This window comes from Zootermopsis nevadensis, unplaced genomic scaffold (genome assembly GCF_977971745.1).
Source record: "Zootermopsis nevadensis isolate Lab colony 2312 unplaced genomic scaffold, Znev_1.0 Znev_ptg000008l, whole genome shotgun sequence".
In the NCBI taxonomy this organism is placed as follows: domain Eukaryota; kingdom Metazoa; phylum Arthropoda; class Insecta; order Blattodea; family Termopsidae; genus Zootermopsis; species Zootermopsis nevadensis.
In genome coordinates, this window is record NW_028259140.1 from 8,934,276 (window position 1) to 8,960,417 (window position 26,142).

At 36.8% G+C, this 26,142-nt stretch overlaps 2 protein-coding genes and 1 long non-coding RNA gene across 7 annotated transcripts; 1 reads left to right on the forward strand and 2 right to left on the reverse strand.

The window, feature by feature from the left end:
* Positions 1–510: 510 nt before the first annotated feature.
* Positions 511–5,916, reverse strand: LOC110839363 (uncharacterized). Its single transcript, XM_022083510.1, has 3 exons — positions 5,818–5,916; positions 3,933–4,135; positions 511–2,629 (listed from the first exon to the last, which is right to left on the reverse strand). Exons 2-3 carry the CDS (start codon positions 4,081–4,083, stop codon positions 2,184–2,186), a joined length of 597 nt encoding a protein of 198 aa, XP_021939202.1. The 5' UTR covers positions 4,084–4,135; positions 5,818–5,916; the 3' UTR covers positions 511–2,183.
* Positions 5,917–5,934: 18 nt separating this feature from the next.
* On the forward strand, positions 5,935–25,595 carry LOC110839361 (phenoloxidase-activating factor 2). Of its 5 annotated transcripts, none has more exons than XM_022083508.2 (6): positions 5,935–6,045; positions 18,853–19,214; positions 21,240–21,545; positions 22,236–22,507; positions 23,186–23,349; positions 25,309–25,595. In XM_022083508.2, the coding sequence occupies exons 2-6, from the start codon at positions 18,862–18,864 to the stop codon at positions 25,504–25,506; spliced, it is 1,293 nt and encodes a 430-aa protein (XP_021939200.1). In that variant the 5' UTR covers positions 5,935–6,045; positions 18,853–18,861; the 3' UTR covers positions 25,507–25,595. The 5 variants fall into 5 exon arrangements, with proteins under 5 accessions (XP_021939200.1, XP_021939196.1, XP_021939197.1 ...); XM_022083504.2 differs by lacking the exon at positions 5,935–6,045 and adding an exon at positions 8,082–8,203; XM_022083505.2 differs by lacking the exon at positions 5,935–6,045 and adding an exon at positions 8,083–8,203 and having other exon boundaries at positions 18,853–19,157.
* On the reverse strand, positions 24,208–25,376 carry LOC110839366 (uncharacterized). The gene is made up of 2 exons (XR_015534138.1): positions 25,269–25,376; positions 24,208–24,699 (listed from the first exon to the last, which is right to left on the reverse strand). It is a non-coding gene; the product is annotated as an uncharacterized LOC110839366 (long non-coding RNA).
* Positions 25,596–26,142: the final 547 nt, after the last annotated feature.

A 26,142-nucleotide genomic window follows, 5' to 3' on the forward strand; every position in this document is an offset into this window, starting at 1 on the left:
TTCTTCCTGGTCTCTCCATAGAACTTTTATAAAACAACAAATTTATGAAAACTGCCAGGCTAATTTTAAAGCTGGGGAAAAATGGATTGTGTATTATCAAAATTTGATTTTGTGGATTATTTACTTTCTTTGTTTTACATTTATTAATGGCACCATCATCTAGCCATGCTATCTGAACCTGAAATCCAAAAGCAATATCATAGTTAATTTGACGTGTAAACTTCCTTCCTAGTTTTTCAGATTAAGAGCAGTTGGTCCCAGAGTCTTGAATAGGAAATAGGTGTAACGATTGAGAACTACAAATGTGCAGGTATGTTCATACTGTTGTTAGTAACAAATGGATAAAGGTTGCCAGAATGAGGAGCTGACAAGTCAAATGAGATTTTGAGGGCTATATTTTCACACCTCCTGGTATGGTGCTTAGACACAGAGACAACTTAATGTTCAAATTGTTTGGAAGAAATACTGTTGGCACAGAGGAGGTTGAAAGCAATATTATGCAACTCGGACTTAGAAGTGAACTCAATTTTATTAACAAACTGTTCATACATCATAAATTAACTGAGTATCAAAACAATCTACGACAAACACAAAATTACTGTACGTTACAATTATTAAGAGTAGCACACCCAAAGTGAGGTAGAAGAGCGAGCTTGTACTTATAAATAAAGTCTTAAAATCCATGTGGTGTTGGCAAAAACAACTCTTCACAGTGTTGGTCCCATAACCCTCCACTCGGATGTGCCACTCTGTACTGTATATCACAAAATTATCATCAGTCTTCTAATCAAGTCTTTCTATTAAACAACTTGGAGTACAGTAAAATATTTCACTGTAAAGTGTAAATAATTAATACTTAAAGTATAACTTAGGGTGATGTGCAGCTCAATGTTTGAGAAACAGTTTTCATACATACTCAATGAATCATTACATTACACATTTCAGTGATGTTTAGCAAAGATTTCAAATAACTAGAATAGGAAAAGCAAAAATTGTCATTAAAATCATATTCTCAGACCGAAAGAATCATTGTTTGTCTAAAAATATTGTAACATTTAAAAATCTTACAAATTTCCTATTAACTGTGAATTTCTACCAGCAACACAAAGAAGAAACTTCAAGATACATATGTTTCATGCTAGGTCAACATATAATTAAGCACAACAAAATAAATCTAACCTTATACTTGGCACAGAAATTGCTCAGTAATCATAATTAGTATGGTGACATTGTTTGATATCACAATTGGATGGAATTGTTGCTTTAAAACAATCACAATACAAATTTATTTTGTACTCTTGGATATCACCATTTTAAATAAAATAACTACTTGCGGAAAACCATTAAATGTGCCTATTAGTTACTCAGTATATTTTTATGAGAAACTGCCAATTTGATTTCTAAGAAAATAGTCTTCCAATCATTCGAGTACCTACGAGTAAGAACAATATGTGGCTGCTTTTATTTTGAGTACAGTAAAAAAGTTAATTTTGTTTTATGAATAGAAAATATAGCCAGTATCCAAACTAATTTCTTGCAGGAAATGAAAATACAAGGCAGACCTTTTCTCTCATGTTCATATAGGCCTACATCCAATAAACTAATTACTGAGTGACCAGTGAGCTTTGAAAGAGTTGACCAATATTCAGTTAGATTCCCTTTAATTCATATTGTAAATAGAACAGTGGCAGTACATTTTCTCCTGAATTTTATGCCATACTTAAAACATTTCAAATTTAAATAATGATGGTATCATGAATGACCAATAATGCAGATGTCATAAATGATTATCTTGTCAAAACTTATAAATAATAAATTTATGACACATCATGTGCCGTGAATTCTGCAATATAGATGCCAAACGACTTCAGTTTGAATATAATGGGCAGAATAAAGTAAAGTAATGAATGATCAATGATCTTGTAAAAGAGTAACAGACACTTGGTCAGCATATTATAAATTACAAATATTTGCATTTAATATATAATCAACATAACCCTTATACTCATACTTCTAAAATAAATATCCTCACTTGAAATATATGTTCACCAGTAAAAGACAGAAATCCAGGTGTAAAACAATACAGAAAAAAAAATCAAAGAATAATTTGAAGAACGTGAAAAATATTCTTTGAGATTTATAATTTTACATCTAAGCATGAGATATGTGAATCTCTGTGCTGCTTAAGCAGAAGAAATGCTCTTGTTTCGCCTGTGGCCTGTTGAAGTGCGATGGGTTTTCAAAGTGGTCATTGTGGTTACAGAGTCAGAATTACTGTTCTTTGGACAATACTTAATAGTATGTGCATTATCTCCTTTAGCATTACATATAGGACAAGTGTAGGCTCGCAGGATGGGGCAGACCACCCGTCCCTCTGGATCTTTTAATATGTGCTGTTTGTAATACATTTCTTGTTCGCCATTATTTTTACAAAATACACATTCTTGGATTTGCCTCTTTGTCCGCTTTTTGGAACGTGTGGTAGGAGCAGATGTACAGGCAGTAGCAAAATTGATCATCCTGTTGGAATCCAGGAAGTTTGACACATATAAAGATTTGTTATCTGGGATAAATTCAGGGCAGTATTCTGAATCTTGTCCATTTAAACGGAATTCTGTCATCACATCATCTGGAAAAATATAACATATTTAAGAAATTATTAAACATGTCAGCATAAAGATGATCAGAAGGTCTGTTAATGATTTACAGGAACAGCAGTTACAACTAAATCTCATTATTTTAATTAATTGATACCATTCTGGATCAAAAATAGGCACTATGCCAGCTGACTCATATGAACTTGGTAAATGTTTCCCATTACTGGCAAACCTGCTTGTATTTTATCCTGTTTGTAGATTCTCCGCATTATTGGAAACTAAAGACATGTCAAGGTCAGTTAAATCAGTGTAACTAAGAATTCTGAGGATACTGTTCTATTTGGGTGGGGGATATTAACATTTTCACAGATCGAACCAGAGACCTGGATCAAAAGTCCAGTTGTGCTGATGGAACGTAGTGTACATATTATTCGCAACATTAAGAATGCACTTCCGTTTTGAAAATCAGATGGTGCATAATCCCACAACATGGCGGCAGGTCCGAGATTCCAATGTTCTTTGAATGTTAATGTTTACGAGCAGTATCAGAGCACTTGCGGAATGAAAATGGAGGGCCTGGAAGATTAATTTATTTGCATGAAACAAGAAAGTTAAAATTCAATAAGGTAAGGTTGGCCGAATTCATACTTTTTATAATTCTCCTTTCAAACGCCGGTTAGGTTAAGTTGGACTAGGCTACGTCTTATCAGTTTACTTAAGGTTACGTTTAGAAAAATGATGGGGAGGGGGGCGTGAAGATGGAGACATGTTCCCCTGAATCGACAGTATCTTCCGACAAGCCACACGACGTTAGGCTTACAACCCCAAAAATGCGATAAAACCGTCATAAGAACCTCATGTTCGAGTCCAATAGACAGTACACATATGTATTTCAACTCAATCATTAAACTTTCTGTGTGGTTAAATAATTGGTACACACCAATTTTTTTGTAGTGTTAACTCTCAAAATATCCACCGATGTTTATATCAGCAGTACAGATGCGTTTAAAGTAATTATTCATACGCATCTTGGCGTAAACACTTATTTCACATTCACATGTAAACCATTACAGATATTATCAATTATACCCCACACTCACTCTCACTCCGCTCAATCGACATCAAGTTACGTCTGCTTTCTGTTTTTGATGGGGGAGGGATGTCTATATTCATTACTGTGAGGGATCTGCTTTCCTGCTCTTGATAATGACACGGCTTATCTTACATGGAGAGAGATTTCTTTGGCATCACTAACCTTCGGTAGATTGCTTTGAAATATGACAAGAGTTTCAAGTGAAATTCAAAACGTTATTTTATTATCCTGAATGTGCTTACCTTTTGCTGTTCCATAGTAAGGTGACTCGGGAGAAAATGACCATTTGGAAAATAATCTCTCGATTTCTTCTGCCAGGCTTTTGTTGAGCGGATAAAGAAGCGGAAATACGCGATCTCCATTTACAGCATGGTCCTCCATCGTTTCAGTCATTTCGTACACCTGCCTCCTACTGCGTTTATGATTTAGAAGTAGACCTATCTTCCTATAAAACAACAGACATCGTGAATACCCAATCAAAACCCAGAAGTCATCACGTGACAAAGAAGACGTATCTAAACCTCGCAGGACACACTAAAACGAGCAAAACAAATTTACGTCCCTACTGACGTGCATTTGTTAACTGTAGTTTGCATTCATATGTTGCAATCAGTTTAAATTTGTATGCACATACTCGTACTTCGATTTCTTATAATTTTGTGTCAAATTCTGTTATGGTTGAGGCGGTTATCTAACAGAACAGCTTCCGAATGTTGTGTCATGTGTGATCATATTTCAGTTACTACGCAGTATACGAACTTCCTGCATTCACGAAAGTTTGGTTTATGTGTACCAAATACGTACAACGAGTTGATTCAGATCTGACCTGTCTTCTGACAATCCCCACATCTTAAAACAATTTAGTAGGCCCTGGTGTTTATCATAAATAAACGAACCTTTAATGGGTGTCTTTGTAGGACACTCCATCAGTTTTTAAGAGCAAACTAGACCGGACGTGAAGGAGGACTTTAAATTATTTTATTTTGGTGATCTACATTAACACTAAATAATATTTGGTGCAGGTACAAGTACGCTTAGTCACCATGACTATGGGCTGGACGAACGTGTTCGAATCCCGGCAGCGCAGAATCGTCCAGACCTATCCTCCTGCCTACTATCCAAGGGGTACTTGGGTTCTTTTATTTTGTGGAAAAACGGCCAGAGCCTGAAACATGCCACTCGTTTCCATCTAGTGCAGGGGTTAATAAGGCGTGGCTTGGTGTTACAGAACAACGTATCATACAAATCCCATTTTACTTCTAACTTCACATGAGTTAGCTAAAAGGTTCGCCTAGCTACTTTATAACACGTGACGTTGACCATCAAACTTTCACACGCTCGTTATCTGTCATCACATGGAACGCCTTTTCAGCATGAAGTTGCAGGGTTGCAGATCTTAAAAACGAAAAGCATGATGGCCAACTTTGTTATTCAAACACTGTATGGATCAATAAAAACAATCTGAAGGCGATACAGCGGAGTTTTTGAATCCACTGTATGTGAGTGAGAACCAAAAACAGGCAGGTCAGAACAAACAAGTACATACGGGTTGACATGCCTTTTAATTATTCCTGTCTCATTCCTTGAAAACGGGTTAAAACTCCTGATTCGAAATCGAGAGGTGCCGGGTTCAAGTCTTGGTTCGGAGAGATCGGTTATCCTGGCTCACGTTTTTGTGTTTTCTTTTTCTCAGTTCCTCCAGGGTCTGTATCTTAAATTAAGAAATGACTGCTTCCTCCCATATCGTATCAAATTCATTAAACATGGTATCATTCGACGCTATAAGTCCCAGCTAATTAAAACTTCGCTAAATAAACCACAAATAAATGACTACAAGTCACATTTTCCTTGCTTTAGCCAAACAAAATGCTTGCCTTGGGCATGGTGAACAGTCATATATAAACATAATCAAAAGCCCTGCTCTGATAATTGTAAACATTGTTTTTATAAATGCTTCCGTTTTAAGATACAACCTCCACAAGCCCATTGTCAAGGATCTCATAGTCTCGTGCTAAAATCTACGCGAAGAAAGTGTCAACTGTTTTGTTGATATTTTCACAGCGATGAATAATAAACCCATGCACGTGTTGTCCCATTTTATTTTATACGCTAGTTGAGATGGCTTACCAGTCAGTCACCAGCTTACGTTCTTGCAGGAGACGCTGTCTGTATACTGGTGATTATAAGCAATGTCGTATGCGGTAAAACAATGGGTTCATCCGAGCTGGTCAGTCTGCGCATTAACTGGCAGTGGCTGTGCGTGGAAGACCGTAAGAGAATCAGCAAAACATTCGCTCTCAGATTCACTGTGATGGTACTTCAACAACAATGAATCGTAGACTGAAATGTTAAAAGGTAACGTTGTTTATCGCCTGTAAAACTTGTTTTCTTAATGTTCTGGATTGATACGTTAAACGGAAAACAATAATGTGGATATTTAAAGCGTTCAATTTATGAAAATCTAGTGAATTATTTATTACGCCACAATGTGCCCAGTGCATTCGACCTTGCATAGTCAGATACGTACTTCTGGATGAGCTTCTTATATTTCGTTGTTGCCAGCTTGGGCGTAATGCCCTGGGTTAGTGATTGTTATAAGATGCTTATCTGAAATCGGTTGAGGCAAAAATGTATGTGATAATTTAATTTTACTTACTGTGTTGGACAGGGTATTTTCCACTGCACCAATATTACTGGTAAAAGCATTTGCAATTTTGTGCAACTAAATTACGTTCATTACAATATAATTACATCAGAATAATAGTTTTATTAAAACTATTCACATTTAGTGACTATTAATATCAATATTTATCCCTACATTCGTCTTTTACGTCTTGTTTTTCTTTTTTATATCTTATTCCTCCCACTCTTCTGTTTTCGTTTTTAATCCTCCGCTGTCTTCTCCCTCCACTTCTTTTCTCTTTCTGTTTCTCGTCTCTTTCATTTAATCGGGGATTTGTCCGGTGTGTACAACGTCAGAACATGGATTACAAGGAACTTAAGAAAGAACTTTAATGAACAATAAAAAAGTGTCAAGACACGTGTGGACGAAATCAACTTTTTATCCTTATCTTTAGCAACTACATCACAGCGCTTTACAGTTGTCAAACAGCAAGGTTTACCCTCCAAGATCCTCGGGAAATCTTTAAGTGGTCCGAAAAAAATTATCCTTGAGGAAACACTGGGCTAGATTATTAAAGTTTAATAATACGCGTGTTACGTATTATAACGAATGCACATTCTGCCATCTCCCATCTGTTTTGATTATGATTATTGTTAATGAAATATAGCATTCACAAGTTATGAAGAGTTCACAGTGTAAAGTATGTTATTTGTTTGGTAGGAGCCTTTTGATCTATCCCCTTTAAGTTACCTGCTTCTGTTCGGACTTCTGCGCTGTATTATATTTATTTTTGTGTCGTAAAACTGGTCTACCGTGGTAAGTCGTTACAGTGTTATGCGAAACAATGGAAGAGATATAAGGTAAATGAATTTGTTCATACACAGATGTAACTCATACCTGCAACCCATATGAAATAACATGATTTTGTAACTGTTTATCAAATATTAAACTTATCATCATACACACGTATTGTTCAAATCAATAGCCTTCTATCCAGTTGTGAGATGTGAGGTTCTCATGGGAGTTTTTATGAAGATGTTTAACTATCATCTGGGTTGTTGTTCTACGTAATCTGGTAGAAGTTTACTGACGTTTTAGAGGTGCTTGCTGGCTCCATCGTCAGATGATCAGATTATCATACGAAGGTGGAAGTAGGAGCACCTCTGAAACTTCAGTAAACTTCTACCAGATTCTGTGGTGCAACAACCTTAACCAATGAATTAATGTGTGCCGCTGATATTTTTTACAAAATTAGCATAACGTAATGATACTCAAGGAACTGTTTACTTTTAAAGAAAGTATTTTATATCTGTTAAAATTACGTACTTTGAGATAAATAGTGACATTGGATACCTTTCAATAAACTGCCTGACTACAGGCTGAATGACAACTATTCTGCCCCTGACAGTGGAATAAATTTGTCTCTTTATCACTACTTCCAGACTGACTTCAGTCCTCGGTCTAGTGGTAATGTTAATAAAGTGTGAGCTTTATCTCCACACCTGTATCCTCATGGCATGGTAAATAAACACACGGACAACTTTACTTTCAAGAAGGATATTATTTTATGTGGTGTAATGGTTTTCTAAGTGGAGGATGAGAAAGGTCAAGTGGATGTCCAGAATTAAAAGAACATGCAAAATAACTTCCCTCTTTTGTGTAATTTGAGATGGGACTCCGCATATTCTAGTGTTTCTAAGAAGATATTATAGGAATTATATTTGTGAAGCACACAGTAGTAGATTCACTGAACATCCAGCTACAATATCGTAACCACAACCAACCTTGAAAGTTGTCTTTGCTTACCAGCATCGCTGTTAAATGGTGCAGCCAAAGGTTGCCACATACATCAGTAGTTACAGGTACCTAGAGTGGGCAGCACTGAAGATGGTGAGTGACTAGCGTTTCAGCTGCTAATATTAATTTTTTTTAAATTGTTACAAATATGTGAACTGCCTCACTTGGATTTGTGTGGCTCAGGAAAGAGTTTAATGGTGGGTTTGTATGGATATAATCATCTTTTGGACTCCATAAAAGGCAGGGACTACTTGACCGAGTGAACGACTATATTCTTCTACAGAAGCATTCTACTCCATCACGCGAGATGTAATGGTTATACCGCCATGATTGCGTCGTTCGTGAAGGTTCTATAGGACAGACACATCCACGAGTTGCTGCAGGGGAACTCGGAGGGGTTCGCGCAAGGCCCTTGTTAATTTTTGGCTACTTATCGACACAGAAAATATCAAATTATACAGGCGATACTCTTCTGTTTCTATGGCTCTCCGGTCCGTATTCGGTCCATGGCCTCCTCAAATACAGTATCAAAATATCGATACACGTACATCCATATATCGATACATCTTGCCAGTCTTTGCTTTAACAAGCACAACCCTAGACGCGGTCAGCCTCATTGCAGGCAACTTCTAAATGTGTGACGTTCTTTGCGAGTACGAAGGACGAGTTTCAGGACATAATCTGTGTTTCAAGATGTCCGAATGAGAGCTGTGATGTCCGCGTTGTTTACTTGAGAAGAAACGGCAGAACGTAACCTTCCACGACAGAGGTAAGCTAATGAATGTGAATGTTGTATATCGAAGGCCGAGAGCACAACTTGTTCCACACTTGCTGTGACCTTGTTCAATCTGTGTTCTTTTAACAAACTGAGATTTTCCCAGAATTCTTTATTTACATGTGCACGACTGGTAACAGGAATCTACCAAGGATATCTGCAACATTTCTTTAGAAAACATTTGGCCATTCGAGTCTGAAGTACCAGTTGGATTCCCACGTCATTTAAAAGTGCGTTTTTTGTTACTTGTTAGTTTATTTAACGACGCTTTTCCAACTATTTACATAGGTTGGATAGAGCCGGTTGTAGGCAGTCGAATGTGAGGCTGACTGATGCATGAATTATGAAATGAGAAGAATGTAGACAAATGCAGTACAGTGGCTTACGATTTGTATTCTAGTGATTTCACTTGTGTGTATTTGTAAACGTTATTGGTATGATTTCAATCTTTATTCCACAAAATCCGAAGGAAAAACATGTTTTGTTTTTCACTTTCACAGACCGTAGACCACCTGCTTAGTCCATATTCGTTATAACACACTTAAACTCATGGAAACGTCTTACATAATTTCTGCATGACAAGAGAGAATCAAAGTTTTTGCGAAGCCGTGACGTCGTTTCAACGTTTTAGTTTGAATTCATCTTGTATTTAAGTGAAGATTTCTGTCTTCTGGGTATGTTGATGTTTACCAACGTTTGAGAGGTCATACTGCCTCCGTCATCAGGGCGATGAATGAGCCAATTGAGTGGAGAGGGCTAGGTTTGTAGGGACCCGACAGTGAACGGAATGTATTGAAGTGCTATTGGTCAATTCGTACTCTTTGGTTCGGTTGGATCAGGCGTTCTCTGCCTTTTCCAGACTTGAGGACACCATTACTCTTGCTTCAGCTACCTTTTAATATGAGATTTCATTTATGTTACTGCGATCCGTGAATCCCCCCAATATTCGTTCTAGTTCTTGATTTGACGATCTTCATTCAGCTAAATAGTTACTTACAGCGGTAGTTTCTGCTACATGCTGACATTAAGAAGACATGTGCAAACATGTAACAGGTAACTATTTTTCAGCACACAGAGTGTTACAGTATTACAAAAAATGAATGCGGCCCGGGTGTTGAGAATCCTTGGGCTAGAATGTACAGTACAATAAAATAATACTATCTGTGGAAAGAGATGCTTTGCTCGTATGACTTATTGGGGTCGTGAGTAAAATATCGTTTCTCTTCTTGTATTTAAAATATTTAATTGATTGTACAGTACTTGTTACTTTAGGCCTAAAGGTTATAGGCCTTATGTTGATTCCATAGCCTACTGCTGATAAAAGAAGTTACAAGTTATTGCTAGAAACTGAAAAAAAATATAAGTCAGTGTCAACATAATATGAATTGCTTCCGATGAGAATAATTGAGACAAGAATGGAGCATATCGTAATCATGCTATCCATGAACGAACCTTGTCCCAAATCAGTCATTGTTGCGACAATTTCCATGAATCGAAGGAACAATATCAATTTCTAGTTCCTTGAAATAGGATGTAGTCCAGTTGCTGAATATTTTAACAGTATATTGGCTGTAACAGTTCATGTACCACATTTCTCTACTGGTTCTTCCTGCAGGTCCCATTTGAAAGCAGTGCATCATCATTTGCCTGACTGAGAACATTCCGTGATTCGTTAGTGTCCTCTTGCTAATGGATTGGATTCCCGGCATGGATTTGTTTCTTCGTCAACAAAGTTAGGGGACATAGAAATGTAGACCATGTTTACACCTCAGTTGTGACTTGAAGATTCCCCCGCAAATTGCAAAGTGAAACTTGTCAGAGTGTCAATTTCAACATCTGTTATTTGAGAACGTGTTTTCTGGTTGACATCTGAATTTTAGTAAAAATAGGCCTTCCACAAAGAGTCCTAACATTTTGATAAAAACAAAGATTCTCACGACAACGAAGATGTTAATCTTCTGGATTGTGCTGTTGAAGGGCTGTAGGGCGAAAGATGGAGACACTATGTTTCTCCGAAACTTTGGCAGTGAACATGGCATTACATCCCCCAAAACATTGTCAATTTATCTCGATCTTACTCTAAAAAGTTCTAGGAAGACCTTATGACACTCACCTTGGAATGCTTCAGCCTATATCCTAAGGCTAGCAAGAACTGTGATGCGCATACAATGATACAGTAGTCATCCATCAATTCCTGCGTCTGTCACACGTCACAATTTCGCAAGGCCGTCGTGTTGGTCGGAAGTTAAAGTTTGCATTAATGTTCCTGAAAATCTTTAATTTGGTTCAGGAGTCAATAGAATTGAGTTATGTAATACCACAAGCCCGTCTTTCCTTACTAAGTAAGAAAATTGGCCAAAAAATGCGCAGAGGAAATACCTGGGCTTCCGTTGACTTTTCCAGCAGCAATAAACCTGGAAGGACTCGGAACGATAATTTTCTGTGACATGAATTACATTGTCGTCGGGCTGTTTGAACTGCGTGTGCGAAATTGTTAGGTTATTCCCAGTCAACGGTACAAGATAATTTAAATCGTGGAGGGATGGGTTATACAAAGCTGCTGTAAAGTGCAGTGAGTGTTATAAATCAGTAAAATTGGCTATTTAAATACATGGAAGGATATATGATAGTCGGAAGTATATCTTCAGTCAACTGTAACTGGAAGGTCAATGTACACTCCCTTCACCCTCCAGCCACCACTCACCGATATATATATATATATATATATATATATATATATATATATATATATATAATGAGTTGTTCGCTATGTGGAGCCGGAGTGGTACATGACGTCATTAGGTGTTTCTCCTTCAAACTGGTATCTGTGAGCAATCATTTTATTGGCGAGAGCGTCCAGTACGTACGCAGTGCCAGAAGCGAGAGCGTTGTATTCGGTGAGTACTCTTGTGTGTACGTTCTGAAAGCAAATCATCTTGTACTTCAGAAAGTTTCAATTCTGGTGTCACAATAATTATTAAAATATCGTTGGGTAGTGTTACACTAAGGCAAAATACACCAACATGTCACTTCTGCAAATCATCGAAGTTGTGTCGCGTTTGTACTTTGAATAACGAAGTCGATCTAAATAATAACGTGTTTAAAACTAGAGTGACTGCTTCAAACAGAACACATTGAGTCTCGATTACGAAAATCTGTTCTGAGAATAAAAACACGTAAATGCCCTGTGGACATGTTTCAGAGTTGTTGAATGCTGAAGCAGGTTTGCCGTAAAGGGTTCTTTCTTCACTTGGTCAAAATCAAAACTACAGTCTGTGACTTGCTTCAGGTACTTAAAGTAACGCGTCTGTATTACTGTTTTCTTAAAGACGTTGATATTGCGTTCTAGCAGAAGCATTTGTGGGCTGTACTGTCGCCAGATATTTCTTTAACAAGGCTGAAATAGCAATGACGCTGCCGACTAAGAACCTCTAAACTTTATACTCTTTCTTTTAAATTATTTCGCACTGAGTTGTAAGTTATTAATTAAAGCAAAAAAGTATTTGGTACGTGTGGGTTATCGGGACACATATCTTTAAAAATAGGTTAGGTTAGGTTAATGTGTGTGGATAAATTACATATACTTGAAAGTTATTATATTTTATTTGGATATGCAGGTCCAGATATTCGACTCTCCCGTTTTGTGTCCCGATAACCAACAAGTACCAAGTATTTTCTCTAAAATATATTTCCTGTAAAGGTAAATGTAAAGTTGTTCCCGGAACTTAATAAGCGCCACGCTATGAAGATGTAGGGGAAGTTAAAGACTTTTTTTCAGACCTCGGCACTAGATGGAGGTGAGTGATCAACTTCACACCCCGGCCGCTTTACCCCCAGGGAAAGGGTCTTTGGTGCCAACGTGGTAGTAGGCTGGAAAGGGGGGGGGGGGGGGGCCTCCAGAGCCTCGGATCCAAAGAGTTAAACTTTGTATGCCAGTTTCAATATCTGACGTGTAGTTAGTGTTTGTCATAAAATTCGAATTAGTTTACAAATACAAAGTAGTGGTAAGTTTTCTTCAAACAACGAGCCTGTAAGATGTTCGTATAGACCACCTGAGGGGCGACATGAGAACAGTATCGATAATTTTGTATCCCGTTAGCTTTAACGATCCGCTCCCGTACCCTGTCTTCACTTTAATTGTCTCATCTGTTGTAGAGAAACACCCAGTTACGGATTAAAGCTATATTAAGGGGTAATAATCGTCTGTCCAACTATGTAAATCAGCTTGTTATAAAATGCACATAATTGTCAATATTTCGTGGTAAAATTTATGATAAAAATTTACCCAAGCCTGAAAGAATCCAATCATTTTCTGTTTACAAAAAAATAAGCTTTTACTTGGTGATAAGTGAATTGATTTTTGCACTGTTTTTTTATATGTTTCGCCTATAATGAACATTTCATCAAGTTATAATACGAATTCTTCATCGCCTTGAAATAACATAACGGAATTCACCTTCCTGTTGTATGTTAGCACACTTAAGTAGTTAACGGGAAGCAAGTACCAAGGGACATCCCAATTAGCGTTGGACAGAAAGAGGCATATGGAATAGCATGATTCATAACAGACGGATGAGTTTGCTTTCCGTTGCTATTATAAGACGGTCATGCAGTTCTGAGAAGGGTTGACATTCTATTGTTTCCATGTTAACCCGTTACTCAAGATAACTTGGTTTACAAAGCGTTTGCTTTTATTACTTCACAAAATAACATGATTCAAGCACATTCAACGTAGATCACGAAACTTGTTTTGATTTTATCAGCGTGTTTACGAAGACTTCATATTTTAAACGATGTTTATCTGTTGAGGGGAACAGACCATTCGGAAGGCCTATGATGATATTAAAATTGATTTTAAATACAGTAAAACCCCTCTAGTTGGACACCCCTATATCCTGGACACCCCTCTATATTGGACACTTTTAATTGGAACCGGCGAATATCCCATAATTTTACATGTCCACAACACCTATATCTTGGACAGCCCTTTATCCTGGAACTTGGTCACCCCTTTTGTTTTAAGTTGGACAGGTGCAAGCATGCACTTAGCTTCAATGCCTTTATGGGGAACGTTTACAGTTAGTATTTTGTTCTTTTGAATTTCTGACTGATGAATGCCTTCTACCTGAGAATTAGCTTATGGTTGAGGGTGTGAGACATTGAACACATCATCGGAATGCAGTGGAAGTGTATAGTTATTCCTTTGTTAAATCCCTCACTGGAGTTTTAACTTTGTCAGTACAATGCTTGCAACTGAATTAAACAGTGTTAACATAAATTGGAACGGTATGCTTTCGCTCATAACCAACAAGGAATGGTTGAAACTTTATTCCAATTAATTACGGCAAAGATTAGTAAGAGGATGGCAAATTCCAAGATAAAAGCAAAAAAGCAGTGTCTTGTAACGGGTTTTTTTATAACAAATAAGTGACATCTTATGTTGAGCTTAAAAAAATACATTCTGAACATTTAAAATTTCATTGAGTCTGGGATGTAATGTGCAACCATGAGAGTGGGTTTCAAAACATTATTATTATTGTCATTAATTCTTAATTCAAGCAAGCCTACAGTGGTTAGATTATGTAAGTAAATAGATTACATTGTCGGTAAACGTAAAGTATTGGTGTCCTTCCCTTTCAGCTTATCCATGCAAGTTTAATTTACTCAAAACAAAATTTGTAAAAAAATAATTTAACTTTTTGATTTTTCTTATCAATAATTTCCTTTTTGGGAAGGGCTCCATAATACTCTACAATTACCACATTGTCATTACACCACAATTTGAAAGGATGATTTTCCCTCTATCTTGGACACCTCTGTAAGTTGGACACATTATCGTGGAACCGCAAGTGTCCAAGTTAGAGAGGTTTTACCGTAGTATGGGAGGGTGTGGACTGGATCCATGTGGTTCAGAATAGGAACGACTGTTCTGAACATGCTTTCGGGTCCATAAAGACGATACTAAGTAACTGGTAGCCTCTCTAGAAGGTGTCTGTTTCATTGATTAGTCGGAGAGTTATTTAGAAATTTCAAATTCCGACATTACTATCTAGCGTTGCTTATACTTTAAAGTCTACACGGCCTCCATGCTGATATGTTTGACAATTCAGATATGTAAAGGTCAGATTATCTGTAGCAGCATGATGTTCATCCTTCCATTTTTTTCCCCCGGCATTTGGTTTATTTTGATCTAGTTCCATTGTTCCCTTTCCTCTCATTATATTTTTAAATTAGTGTAACTTTGGCTCCGGCCTTGACTTCACGCGTCGCCGGTAACAGAATGAAGGAGTTCAGTTTTTACCCCGCTTCAGAAAGTACAGATGGTATTCAAATTGCGACAAAATTAAATATTTGGGAATGATGGGTAACAATATTGCATTCGCGAATAAATTAAGAACAGATTAAATTCGGAGAATGAAGTACAGAATATTTTATCTTCCAGTCTACTAAACGTAAGACTAATACGCAAAATGAAAGTATAATTTTACTTTTTGTTTTGTATGGTTATGAAACCTGATCTCTCACATTAAAGTACCGCGCCCCATTGTGGTTATCCATATTCCTTGCTAAATTGCGACATCAAAGATAACATTTCCATCCTGTGAGGAAATTCTGTGACCAAAGGAAATCCTCACATTTGGTTTCTGGCAGATAATGACGTCTATTGTGAATAGAATCTGAGATGGCATGAGGATATGAAAAACCCACCATGTACGACTGACTCCTTCTAAGTCTTTCTTCATCATTTTATAGTTATTAGCCTGACTTTGAAATAACCTATGGTACCTTAGATTCATCACCCTGTCAACGAAAGCAAGAGACTCTACCATGCCCAGAGTTTGTTCTATCCTATTTACAGCTTTGTAATATATTTCTTCAACATGCATTTTAATATTATCCTTATAACCACGTATTGGTCCAATAAGTGATCTTTTGCTACGAGGTTTTCCTACCGTGTGTCCTAAAAAGTTTAACACACACAAGGTTACTCATCCGTATTTTGTGTATGCATATTTTTGGGACAACCTGTATATATCGGTACGTGTTTTTTGTTTCCATCAAACGTGTTGCATGCCCCAGCAGGTACACCCATTTCATTCATTTGCATTAACAATGCTGTTTATAGAGTAGAATTTGTGAAGCTTTGCATGACGCAAATTTATCTGTTTTCCTCGTTCTGTGTCAAATGGAAAAGTTGTTTTGATATTTATATGCAAATTATAGAAGCTTAAGCTTGTTACAGTTATGACTTGTAGGTAGACACCAGTGTTTCGAAGGAACATACCGCCTTCATCTTAAGGCTCAGCTCTGAAAATTGAGGATTATGTTACGCACCTAAACGTTCACATGGCGTTACAATTCAGAAGACCAACACAGACATTTTAGTTTTTATTAAGCTTTATAATTTTCAAGAACTATGTTACGTTGATGCAAATGTTCGATAAAAGCCGAGCCTAAAATAGTAGTCTTGACTTGACTTGTAACAAGATAATAGCACATATTTAAGCGGCAACTCAGGATACTGTGTGAACATTACAATATTTAGAATAAACAGTTGTGGATAACCGGATGTCCCTGAACTAGCAACAGCAGAATATCTTATTTGGAGAATGAGTTATCTGTTACAAGGTAAATGTATTTCCTGAGGTACACAGAGAAAATGAAATTGAAATATTTGATAAATATAACAGGCCCAAGGAAGACCTAAAATCTAGCTACGGTAATCAACCTTCAAGTTCAACTCTGCTCTATGAAGTCAGTGAAAGCAGAAAACTTTACCTGGCCGTTCTCTGTTTGTATAAGCCTACAGCGATCTCAACTGAACTTTCAGACTTTACACTGTTTGGCCACGTAGGTTAGCTAGGGGGCAGACTGGTTGTTCGAAGAGTGACATCCTCATGGTACAAAAAGATATGTAAACCTAATTAAAATATTTAACAAGTAATAACTAATATGCACACAGTCTAATTAAAATGAAAACTGTCATAGATTACTTAACACGTTAGCCATTTTAATCTATAGCATAGTTTTATTTATTCAAATTTTATTTATACAACCAAGTTTCATCACTGCCGTAACATAAACTATTTTCAAGTATGATGTGAAGGTTTCACGGCGGATGTGGTTAATAAAATTTTCTCAGGCCAGCAGCGGCTTCACTTGGTTAAACTCTGCAGAGTGACGCGGCTGCCGGCCCAAGAAGATTATATTAATATTCTTAAGTACGTCGCAATTTGGTGAAATTACATAAATATGCAAATTTACATCGTTATAAACACATATTATACACCACCTAATGATTAAAAACTAGTTTTGTGTCTAGTGAATGATTGCAAGAAACTGTATTGTTTAATTAACAGGTCACGCAATTACAATAATTAATTAGTCTACCTCGACCAACGTATGTGATAGGGCAAGGACGTCAACAATGGGCAGACCAGGGGTTCCCAAACTTTGGGTCGCGAGGACTTTTTGACGGGTTGCGAATGTCAAAAGTTAAATGTATGTGTAAATATGATATTTACTCACCGAATTCGGTACAGACATTATAATAAACAATAACAGCGAAGCAAGTAGAATATTCACACATAGCGTAATAATTCTGGCCCATCCGCTGTGTTAAAAGCCTCTGCATTTTTCAATTTGTAAATGCTTTCTCGGCAAGTAATTTCGGGATGCAGTTTGTTGTCATGACAGGATATTTGACCTTTACGAATGTGACGTCATTGTTGACTGTATTCAGGTACCTTCAGACTAGATGTCATTAAGGAGATCCACCGCGAGATTTCTTCGTACCCAAGGTCATGTGAGTTGTTCATACGTTTATTTGATGTGGTCATTGTTGCTGCTGAATTTTAACCAACATTTAAATGTGTCAGCAAATGTTTGAAAACTTTCCTGTAACAAATTTCATTCAGGGGTTCTCAAGTAATTTTAGGTGCGATGGACGGACAGACAAGGCAAAGTTTTGGTGCATGTTTATAGCGGAGTCAAGAACGTATAAAAATAGACCAAAACAGAAGATTTCTGTAGTATGTTTCTCCAAAATGTCTTACACACGGAATTCCAACCCAAAAGCAAACTTTGGCATTTTCACCACAATCAGAACCTAAAATCATATAAGTTTTCTGTAGTCTGTGAGAGTTTAAATGATAGAAATCAGCAACTGACTAAATTACATGGAGGTAAAAATTTCATTTAAGAATTTACAATTACTACCCCATTCTCTGGTTTCATATATAGTTTTAAGTTAATAATTATGGGGTCCGCAGTGGCCGCGCGGTCTGAGGCGTGGGTCTTGTGCCGCTTGGTCGCAGGGACCGTGGGTTCGAATCCCACTCAAGCCATGGATGTTTTTCTGTGATGTGTTGTACTGTGTACAGGTAGAGGCCTTGAAACGGGACGATCCCTCGTCCAAGGAGTCCTACCGAGTGTCTATAGATCAAGCCAACTGAAAAGTTGGGGACCCGTATAGGGTACCGGAAAATGTACAAACATTGTTAAACCGGAAAAAGAATAAGTTAATAATTATTCAACATAGTTATGTGCAATTTCTGGTAGTATAGATTTGTACTACTCAGAAGTTGTCAGACAGGCTAAAATGTCTGTGCTGCTGCCATTTTAATAATTTTAACTCAAAAGAAATGCTTCATACATATATCTTTTCAAACCACATCACATTTACAGTTGCATTGATTCATTAATTATCATAAGCAAGTCAAGAGGTAAATATTGAATGTCTAGTAACCATATTTTTGTTTTATATTCTACAAAAGATGACTTCAATTGAAGACTTATCACTATAAAACATTTCAGCATCTAGTACAAAGTGATGTTAAAGATTCTCATATAACAAAAGTTCTAAAATAGAATCTCTTAAGTTATTTTGTAAAGGAGGACATTGTTTCTACGCCATACTTCTAAAATTTATAATACTGAATATAACAATCTTACCAATTTTTTTCAGTGCACTGAAATGGCGTCAGCAGTTAGATTTATGTTCATAGCAGGAATTGCTCTGCTGCTATTACAACTTGCCAAAGCAAGACCTCAAGCAGACCTCGAAACTCTCATCGGCGAAGTGTTCAAAAGACCGGACACCGAAAAAGATTCCACCAGTCAGCAGTCGACAGAAGAGAAAAATCAGCAACCGACAGAAAAGAACCAGGGCCAGGAACAAAATAACAACCCACTGGATTGCCAGTGTGTTCCGTACTACCTCTGTCACAACGACACCATCATCGAAGATGGACGTGGACTCATTGACATCAGGTTGGGCATTTTACATTCTAACCAGCAATGTCCTTGCCCAACTTCAAATATCCCAGGGTGAGTCTGGGTCAGTCCTGCCTGCGAGCCAGCCAGACATTGCATGTTCTAGTTTGCATGAGTACACTCTAACTACTTACAAGGATGTATCAGATGTGAAATTATTTAAACTTTCTTGTATTCTCCTCCTTCTGACCTGTATTTAAGATTGCTGAGATAAAGAAGGATAAAGTAAAAAAGGGCAAATTTATCCCTGGAACATATTAAACACCACACCATGATAATATAGAGAGTGGTGGAGATATGTTGCTACTTCTCTTGACCTCAGTACTAGGTGCGCTGTCCTTGGGAATGGATCCGCAGTACCCACTGGATAGGAGGCTGGGTGGGCCCCAGATCCAGTCTGAATGCAGAGGCTAAAAGAGAAATATTTTACCCATCAGGAATTCAAATAAATATTCTCAAATTCCGATTTGCTGCGGTCAGCAAGTGGAAGGCACTTCTAAATAGACTACATACTGAACATCAAGGTTTCCCCAAATCATCACCTGCTAGCTAGTGGCTTTAAAGCACCCCTGAATAAATCACACATTTGGAATATATCTGAATGCAGAAATAAATTGGACTGACAGCTTGTCACAGAATAAATACATATTTACATTTATGCCCTGCCTTAGATATGATTCACACAGAAATGCCCTTTCCAAGGAACCAGATTACTCATCATTCCATCTTATCCAGGGCCACAGTAGCATATCGGCTTGTATATATTTTTTTATTGTGTCCATATTTTGTTCCCGTTTATTTTGGTAATAAGCAATTTCTTCTTTAATGTTCCAGTTTATTTAAGATACAAATTGGTATTGTCCTCAACTACGCCTCACTCTCCCAAGCGATTTCTTCCTTTCAGGCTTTCTTGCTAAAATGCTGTTCCCATTTTTCATCTTTCCAGTTCCACTTCACGTCCTTACCATATAATCGTCATCGATTTGGTGACCGTAATAACAATAATAACAACACGAAGCTCCTCAGTTTATAATTTCTTCCACTCTCGTTTCTTTCCTTCCTCTTAGGCTGTGGTCAAAATGGCTTAATATACAGCCTAGTTGTCATTTTGCTGCACATGTCGGTACACATAATACTGTGGAGTAGAATATAAGTGCTTGCTTTTTATCCATTTCACTATGTGTGGGAAAAAATGCAATTTCATTTATTTGCCCAAATTAAAAAATGGTAACAGTGGTGGTGGTGGTGGTGGTAGTAGTAGCGATGATGGTAGTTGTAGCAGTAGCAGTGGTAGCAATACTACTACTACTACTACTAGGTCTACCAATATGATGGTCATTTTTTGTTTTAAATTTTTGTATATTATAACCAGATCTAAGATGGTTCACAATGAAAAGCTTATAAATTTAGTTTGTGAAAGACATCTGTTATGGAACTTGAAAAGTACAACATGGATATCTCCAGATTATTAGGGAATAAAGCTGTTTTGGAAATGGAGAGCACAAGTGAGTAATATTGACATTTCTATTGAATAATTGCTGAATTCTTATCACATTGGTAGTAATAATGTGGCTACAAACATTGCAGCATCCAATAATAATACAACAGGTCCATCTGTACAACTCAAAACCTCACATAAAATCAAAGTTTTTGAGGTAAATATTGTGTCAGATACAAGATCTCGCTGGAGCAAATTTAAAATATGTAAAACTCCATTGTAATTTGTACACATTTCAGAAGCATTTGTATTTGGGAATATACTATAGTTATTTGTAATTTATAATTATTATTGTGATAGATGATGAAAAGTGGTTATTGTTTTTCTAAAATAGTCATATGAGGGGTTTTTTGGTTCATGGATCCAATGTAAAAACTGTTTTTGGACTGTAGGAAGAAAAAATACCACTGTGCCTTAAAGTATGTTTCTCATTCCCTAAACCTTTTCTAGTTTTAAGATTAATGCTGTAGAGATTCCATTATTCAGTAATTTATCTGTTAATTTGTTCTATATAATTATCACTTTCCCCATTTGAATGTAAGAAATCAAGCAAAAGATTGCATTCTGTAATTCTCTTACAGGATCAAGAATGGGCCCTGTGAGAACTACCTGGATGTCTGTTGTCAGACACCACAAACAGTGACCGAACCTATCACACCAACGCCACAAATAAGGTCTGGTTGTGGCCACCGTAATTCAGAAGGTGTAGGGTTTCGCATCTTGGGTGCAAATGATGGTGAGGCCCAGTTTGGAGAATTTCCATGGATGGTGGCCATCCTGAGAGAAGAATCATTGGATACCAACCCAGAGAAATTGAATGTCTACCAGTGTGGAGGTGCTCTGATACATCCGCAGGTTGTATTGACAGCGGCCCACTGTTTGGCCACGTGAGTATAACCAGAGCACTGATAGATATATAATACACTAGCTCACGCTTTGTATGTACCCATTTGATACTAAGTATCTTTAGTTTTTCCTGCTTTTTGAATGCCAAAGATAGTATAACAAATACAGCAGTTTTTCGTCAGTAAGGTGGTTTACTCGCAGCCAGTTGACCTTATAACTTTCTGTTCCCCTACATAAATTCTGTATGCATTTAAAATGTTACTACTATCATCACAACAGTTTCACTTTCTCTCGTATTTAATTCATTTATGATGCCAGCAACCACTCTTATCTGTTTTATTCTTTAATTTTAATTTAATTATGTGTCACTCTTATATTCAACAAAAGTGAATTAGTGTCAACAAAAAGTTTAAATGATTTAACATCAATTTTAGACAAGCAGAATTCATGTTTTAACAACAGTGTGGTAATATGGAAGTGAAAATGTTGACCTGAAGATGGGTTTATGATTCAAAACATGTCATCGCAAGTGAATTGAAAACAAGACAAAGTTAAATTGTTGTGTAGGCAGATAATAATATTTTAGATTTATTTAACAATATGATGCTCCTGTATAATCTGTATGCATTTGTTTCATTCAACCAAGATGCATAACTAGCCCATCTAAAGCTCCAACAATTGATCAACCATAATAATGATAATTTAAAATGAGTTTTTTATTTTATGTGCAGACTGAAAAACCCACGTTCACTAAAAGTTCGTGCAGGAGAATGGGACACGCAGACAAAGAACGAGCTGTACCCTCACCAAGACAGGAATGTGAAGACCATTGTAATACATCCCGACTACTATGCAGGGGCCCTGTACAATGACATTGGTCTCCTTTTCTTGGAGAATCCTGTAGAGTATGCTGAGAATGTTGATGTCGTGTGTCTTCCACCGCAAGGAGCAGTGTCTGACAACAGTCGGTGCTTTGCAACTGGATGGGGCAAGGATACGTATGGTAAGTTAAATGCCCACATTTTATTTGCTTTCAGTAATCATCATAAAACGTTGTCCACAACACATGTAATCTCTTATAATAATAATAATAGTCGTAACACAATTCCAAGTTAGTATTAATTTGTACATAGCTATTTTTAGTAATTACATTTCCACTTTTCTTGAAGTAGTCTACTGTAGATTGACAAATTTATTTCATTTACAATACTTCCAGTTCATTAGTTTACAAATTAAGTTTAAGATTAATTTGTGATTAGTGAAGCAGTTACACGATGGAAGTCTACACAAATGTTAATACAAATCATCCTGCAGTCTGTGGTCTAGTTTCCATATTATAGTTTATTTAACTTAAAACCTTTATTTGAAGTTAATGGTTATATAAAATGTGTTTATCCTCTACTGGTATCGTAAATTCTAGTGACAGAAATTAAGAAATAACATGGAATGAGAAGTAAATTGTTACAGTATGGTATTAAGAAGCAGTCAACGAGATATGATACATACATAATGAATTTACTCATGCATTTTTCTTCAGTCTGAAAGGATTTATCAGTTGTAAAAATACAAATTTCATTCATAAAATGTAGACTTATTTTTCCACCCACCCAGATATCATCGCTAGATAATTCCACACAAATTCTTTCCATTTTAAAATATGAAACAAAATGTCTGACTTCAGGTAAGGAAGGACGCTACCAGGTAATTTTGAAGAAAGTGGACTTGCCAGTGGTTCCTCGGGCTGCATGTATAGAAGCACTGCGCCAAACCAGATTAGGTCCTTTCTTCAAGCTTCACGAAAGTTTCATCTGTGCTGGTGGGAGCGAAGGAAAAGACACATGCAAGGTGATACATCGTTAGTGCTAATTAACACGCATATCTGATGGTTGAAGACTTCCTCATTACATTTAATGTTTTTGTTTTTCATCCATTTAATTCAGGGAGGGAGAGAACAGGTGATGGGGGGCACATCACCTTCGAAAGATTAGTTATGGAGTTTGGGATCTCTCTTGTAGTTCAAACTGTTAGTTCCATTATATTGACAACAGACATGAATGCATTAATTTTATTGGAACTACAGAATGTTATAAGTGAGTGGTTAGCACTCTTGCTTCATATTTAGAAGGTAGCAGGTTCAAATATTAGCTCAGGGACTAGCTATCCTGACTTGGGTTTTTGTGGTTTCCAGGGAAATTCCAGGACAGTACCTCAACCTATGCCATGACCGTTTATTTCCACATACTTTCTAATCATTTATTCACCATCCTATAATTTGCTGCCAGTTTTCATAGCATTATTAAATAACCCAAGAATAAATAAATTAACTATGCCAAGTTACATACCAGTTCTTTTCAAATATAGAATAAAGTTCAATTTGAGTTTCATGTGAAAGTTCAGATTATAATGAATTTGTACACACCAAATTCATCTAACGACCTTCATCGTACGCCCTCACCCAATATGAAATTTAATGAGAATCATTTTTAATTGTTTGATTCCTAACATTGCTTAGTTCAGAGGCCAGAGCAGTAACATTCTGATACAAACATTGTGGCAAGTGTAAAACAAACAAGATTTTTTGTGAGATTTGAGATTCTCACAGTAGAGATGCAGATATGGGTCTTCTGGGTTGTAATGCCATGTGGACCTGTAGGTGGATACCATTATTTGGGGGGGGGGGGGGGGGGGAAACTTGTCTTCATGTTGAACAGTAATACAGTTTATTGCAGCATTATCTTTTCAAACTGAACTGAAAGTACAGATATCAAAATTCCTTACAAAGTAAATCAAGTGTGAAAACATCTTCATGGTAACTGAAATGAGATTCCTGACAAACACACCAACACAAAACCGACTGCCCGACTCCCGACTCCTTCCAGACCCTATCACAGCTTTATTTGCATTTCTTTTTACCAGTCTTCATTCAAATTTTATACACACTGCACATAAGGTGTGCTCATCAAGTCAAGCATGATGGGCATTGGTTATTAGCATATACTAAAAGTAATAGATGCTCTTTAAGGACATGATTCATTATACTGAGAGAACCACACGTGTCCCTTATACACAAAAAGCAGAGTTACTGATTGCTAACGCAGATAGCACCTGTAGTTACCACTTGGCTTCAAAGGGCTGGCTTCTTCATCAAGCTCTAGTGTGCTTATAGCAAAAAGCTCTGCCAAGTGAGTACGTTTTCTGAAATCAAGCGACCATTCTTCATCACACAGTACAACATAGAAATTGAGAAAAATATATGCAGGCTATGGCACACGCAGCCTGCATCTAAAATGGTTCGCCAAAAAGAAAATGGGACAATTAGTGTTAGTTTAGGTCCAATTTTTTCTTATTTGGTGCAGACTCAGGATGTCTCTTGAAAAGAGAGAGAACAACCACTGGTCAGTAAAGAGCACAGAATCCGACCTTTGGTGTTTAATGGAAAGGGGCAATACTACTGATAATTATTGTTTTTATAATTAAGATAACCATGAATAAATATTTACTATTGTTATCATTATTAAGCAACTAATCCACCAATCACAAATTACTTCCTTAATAACTGGGCAAGATACACAAATTTAAGCCATTAATTTAAGCTCTAACTGCAGAAGTCAGATTTAAATATTCACTTTGACAAAAAAGCTTTTGTGTTGAGAGTACAAACATGCCCCTTGATAAAATATTTCATAAAAAGAACTTTCAGTATCTATGAATATGTCTGTTGTGATTTTGCTCTAAATTCGTTGTTGTTTCGTATTTATCCTTACCATTATTGAAACTTGAATTTAAAATGGACTTATTCTTCAGGGTGATGGAGGTGGTCCTCTGGTGTGTCCTTCTGCAGATGACCCTACACGTTATCAACAAGTAGGAATTGTTGCTTGGGGCATTGGTTGTGGAGAAAACAACACGCCTGGAGTCTACGCCAATGTGGCTTTGTTCCGAGATTGGATAGACGAACAGATTGCTTACCAGGGACTTAACCCAAGCAATTTTGAATCTTAAATTGTGTGTACTTGAAAATGTGTGATAACTAATTGTAAGTATAAAACAATCTTCATGGAGTAAATGCCATCAAGATGGGTTGTCAAGTTCTTACAGTATTTCTGGAAAGGACTGAAAACCAGTTTAAAAGTTTCCTTATAAATTACATAAAATTCCACTATTATTATCAAAATCCATGATTTAAATTACATATCAGTATTATAAAATAATAAATAAAAAACACAACAGCTGTGTTCTGCAGAGGTTTCAGTTCATAACTGTATTAAAAACCTTATGAATCTGAAAATGACGTATAAACACAGTGGTCTTCACCTTCACGTCATTCTTGTTCCGTTTTATTTACGGTGTTATTTTTGAGGTAGAAGTAAAAGGTAAAGCAGCCCGAGTGTATACACCAAACCTACGAAGACATGCGACACATGGATGTCAAGCTCCGTGTATGTCAGACCTGAGGTGAGTGGTGAGTAATGTTCTGTAAAAACTTAAGCTGCAGTTTTCTTCACTTTTGTCCAGAATTAAACATTTTGATTCAGAACAGCAGTGAATGGGTTGATTATAGCTCATTATAAATTGTTTTCTAGAAACATCAGAAAAGCCTACACGTACCTCAGATCATCACAAATAAAGTGTGTTGAA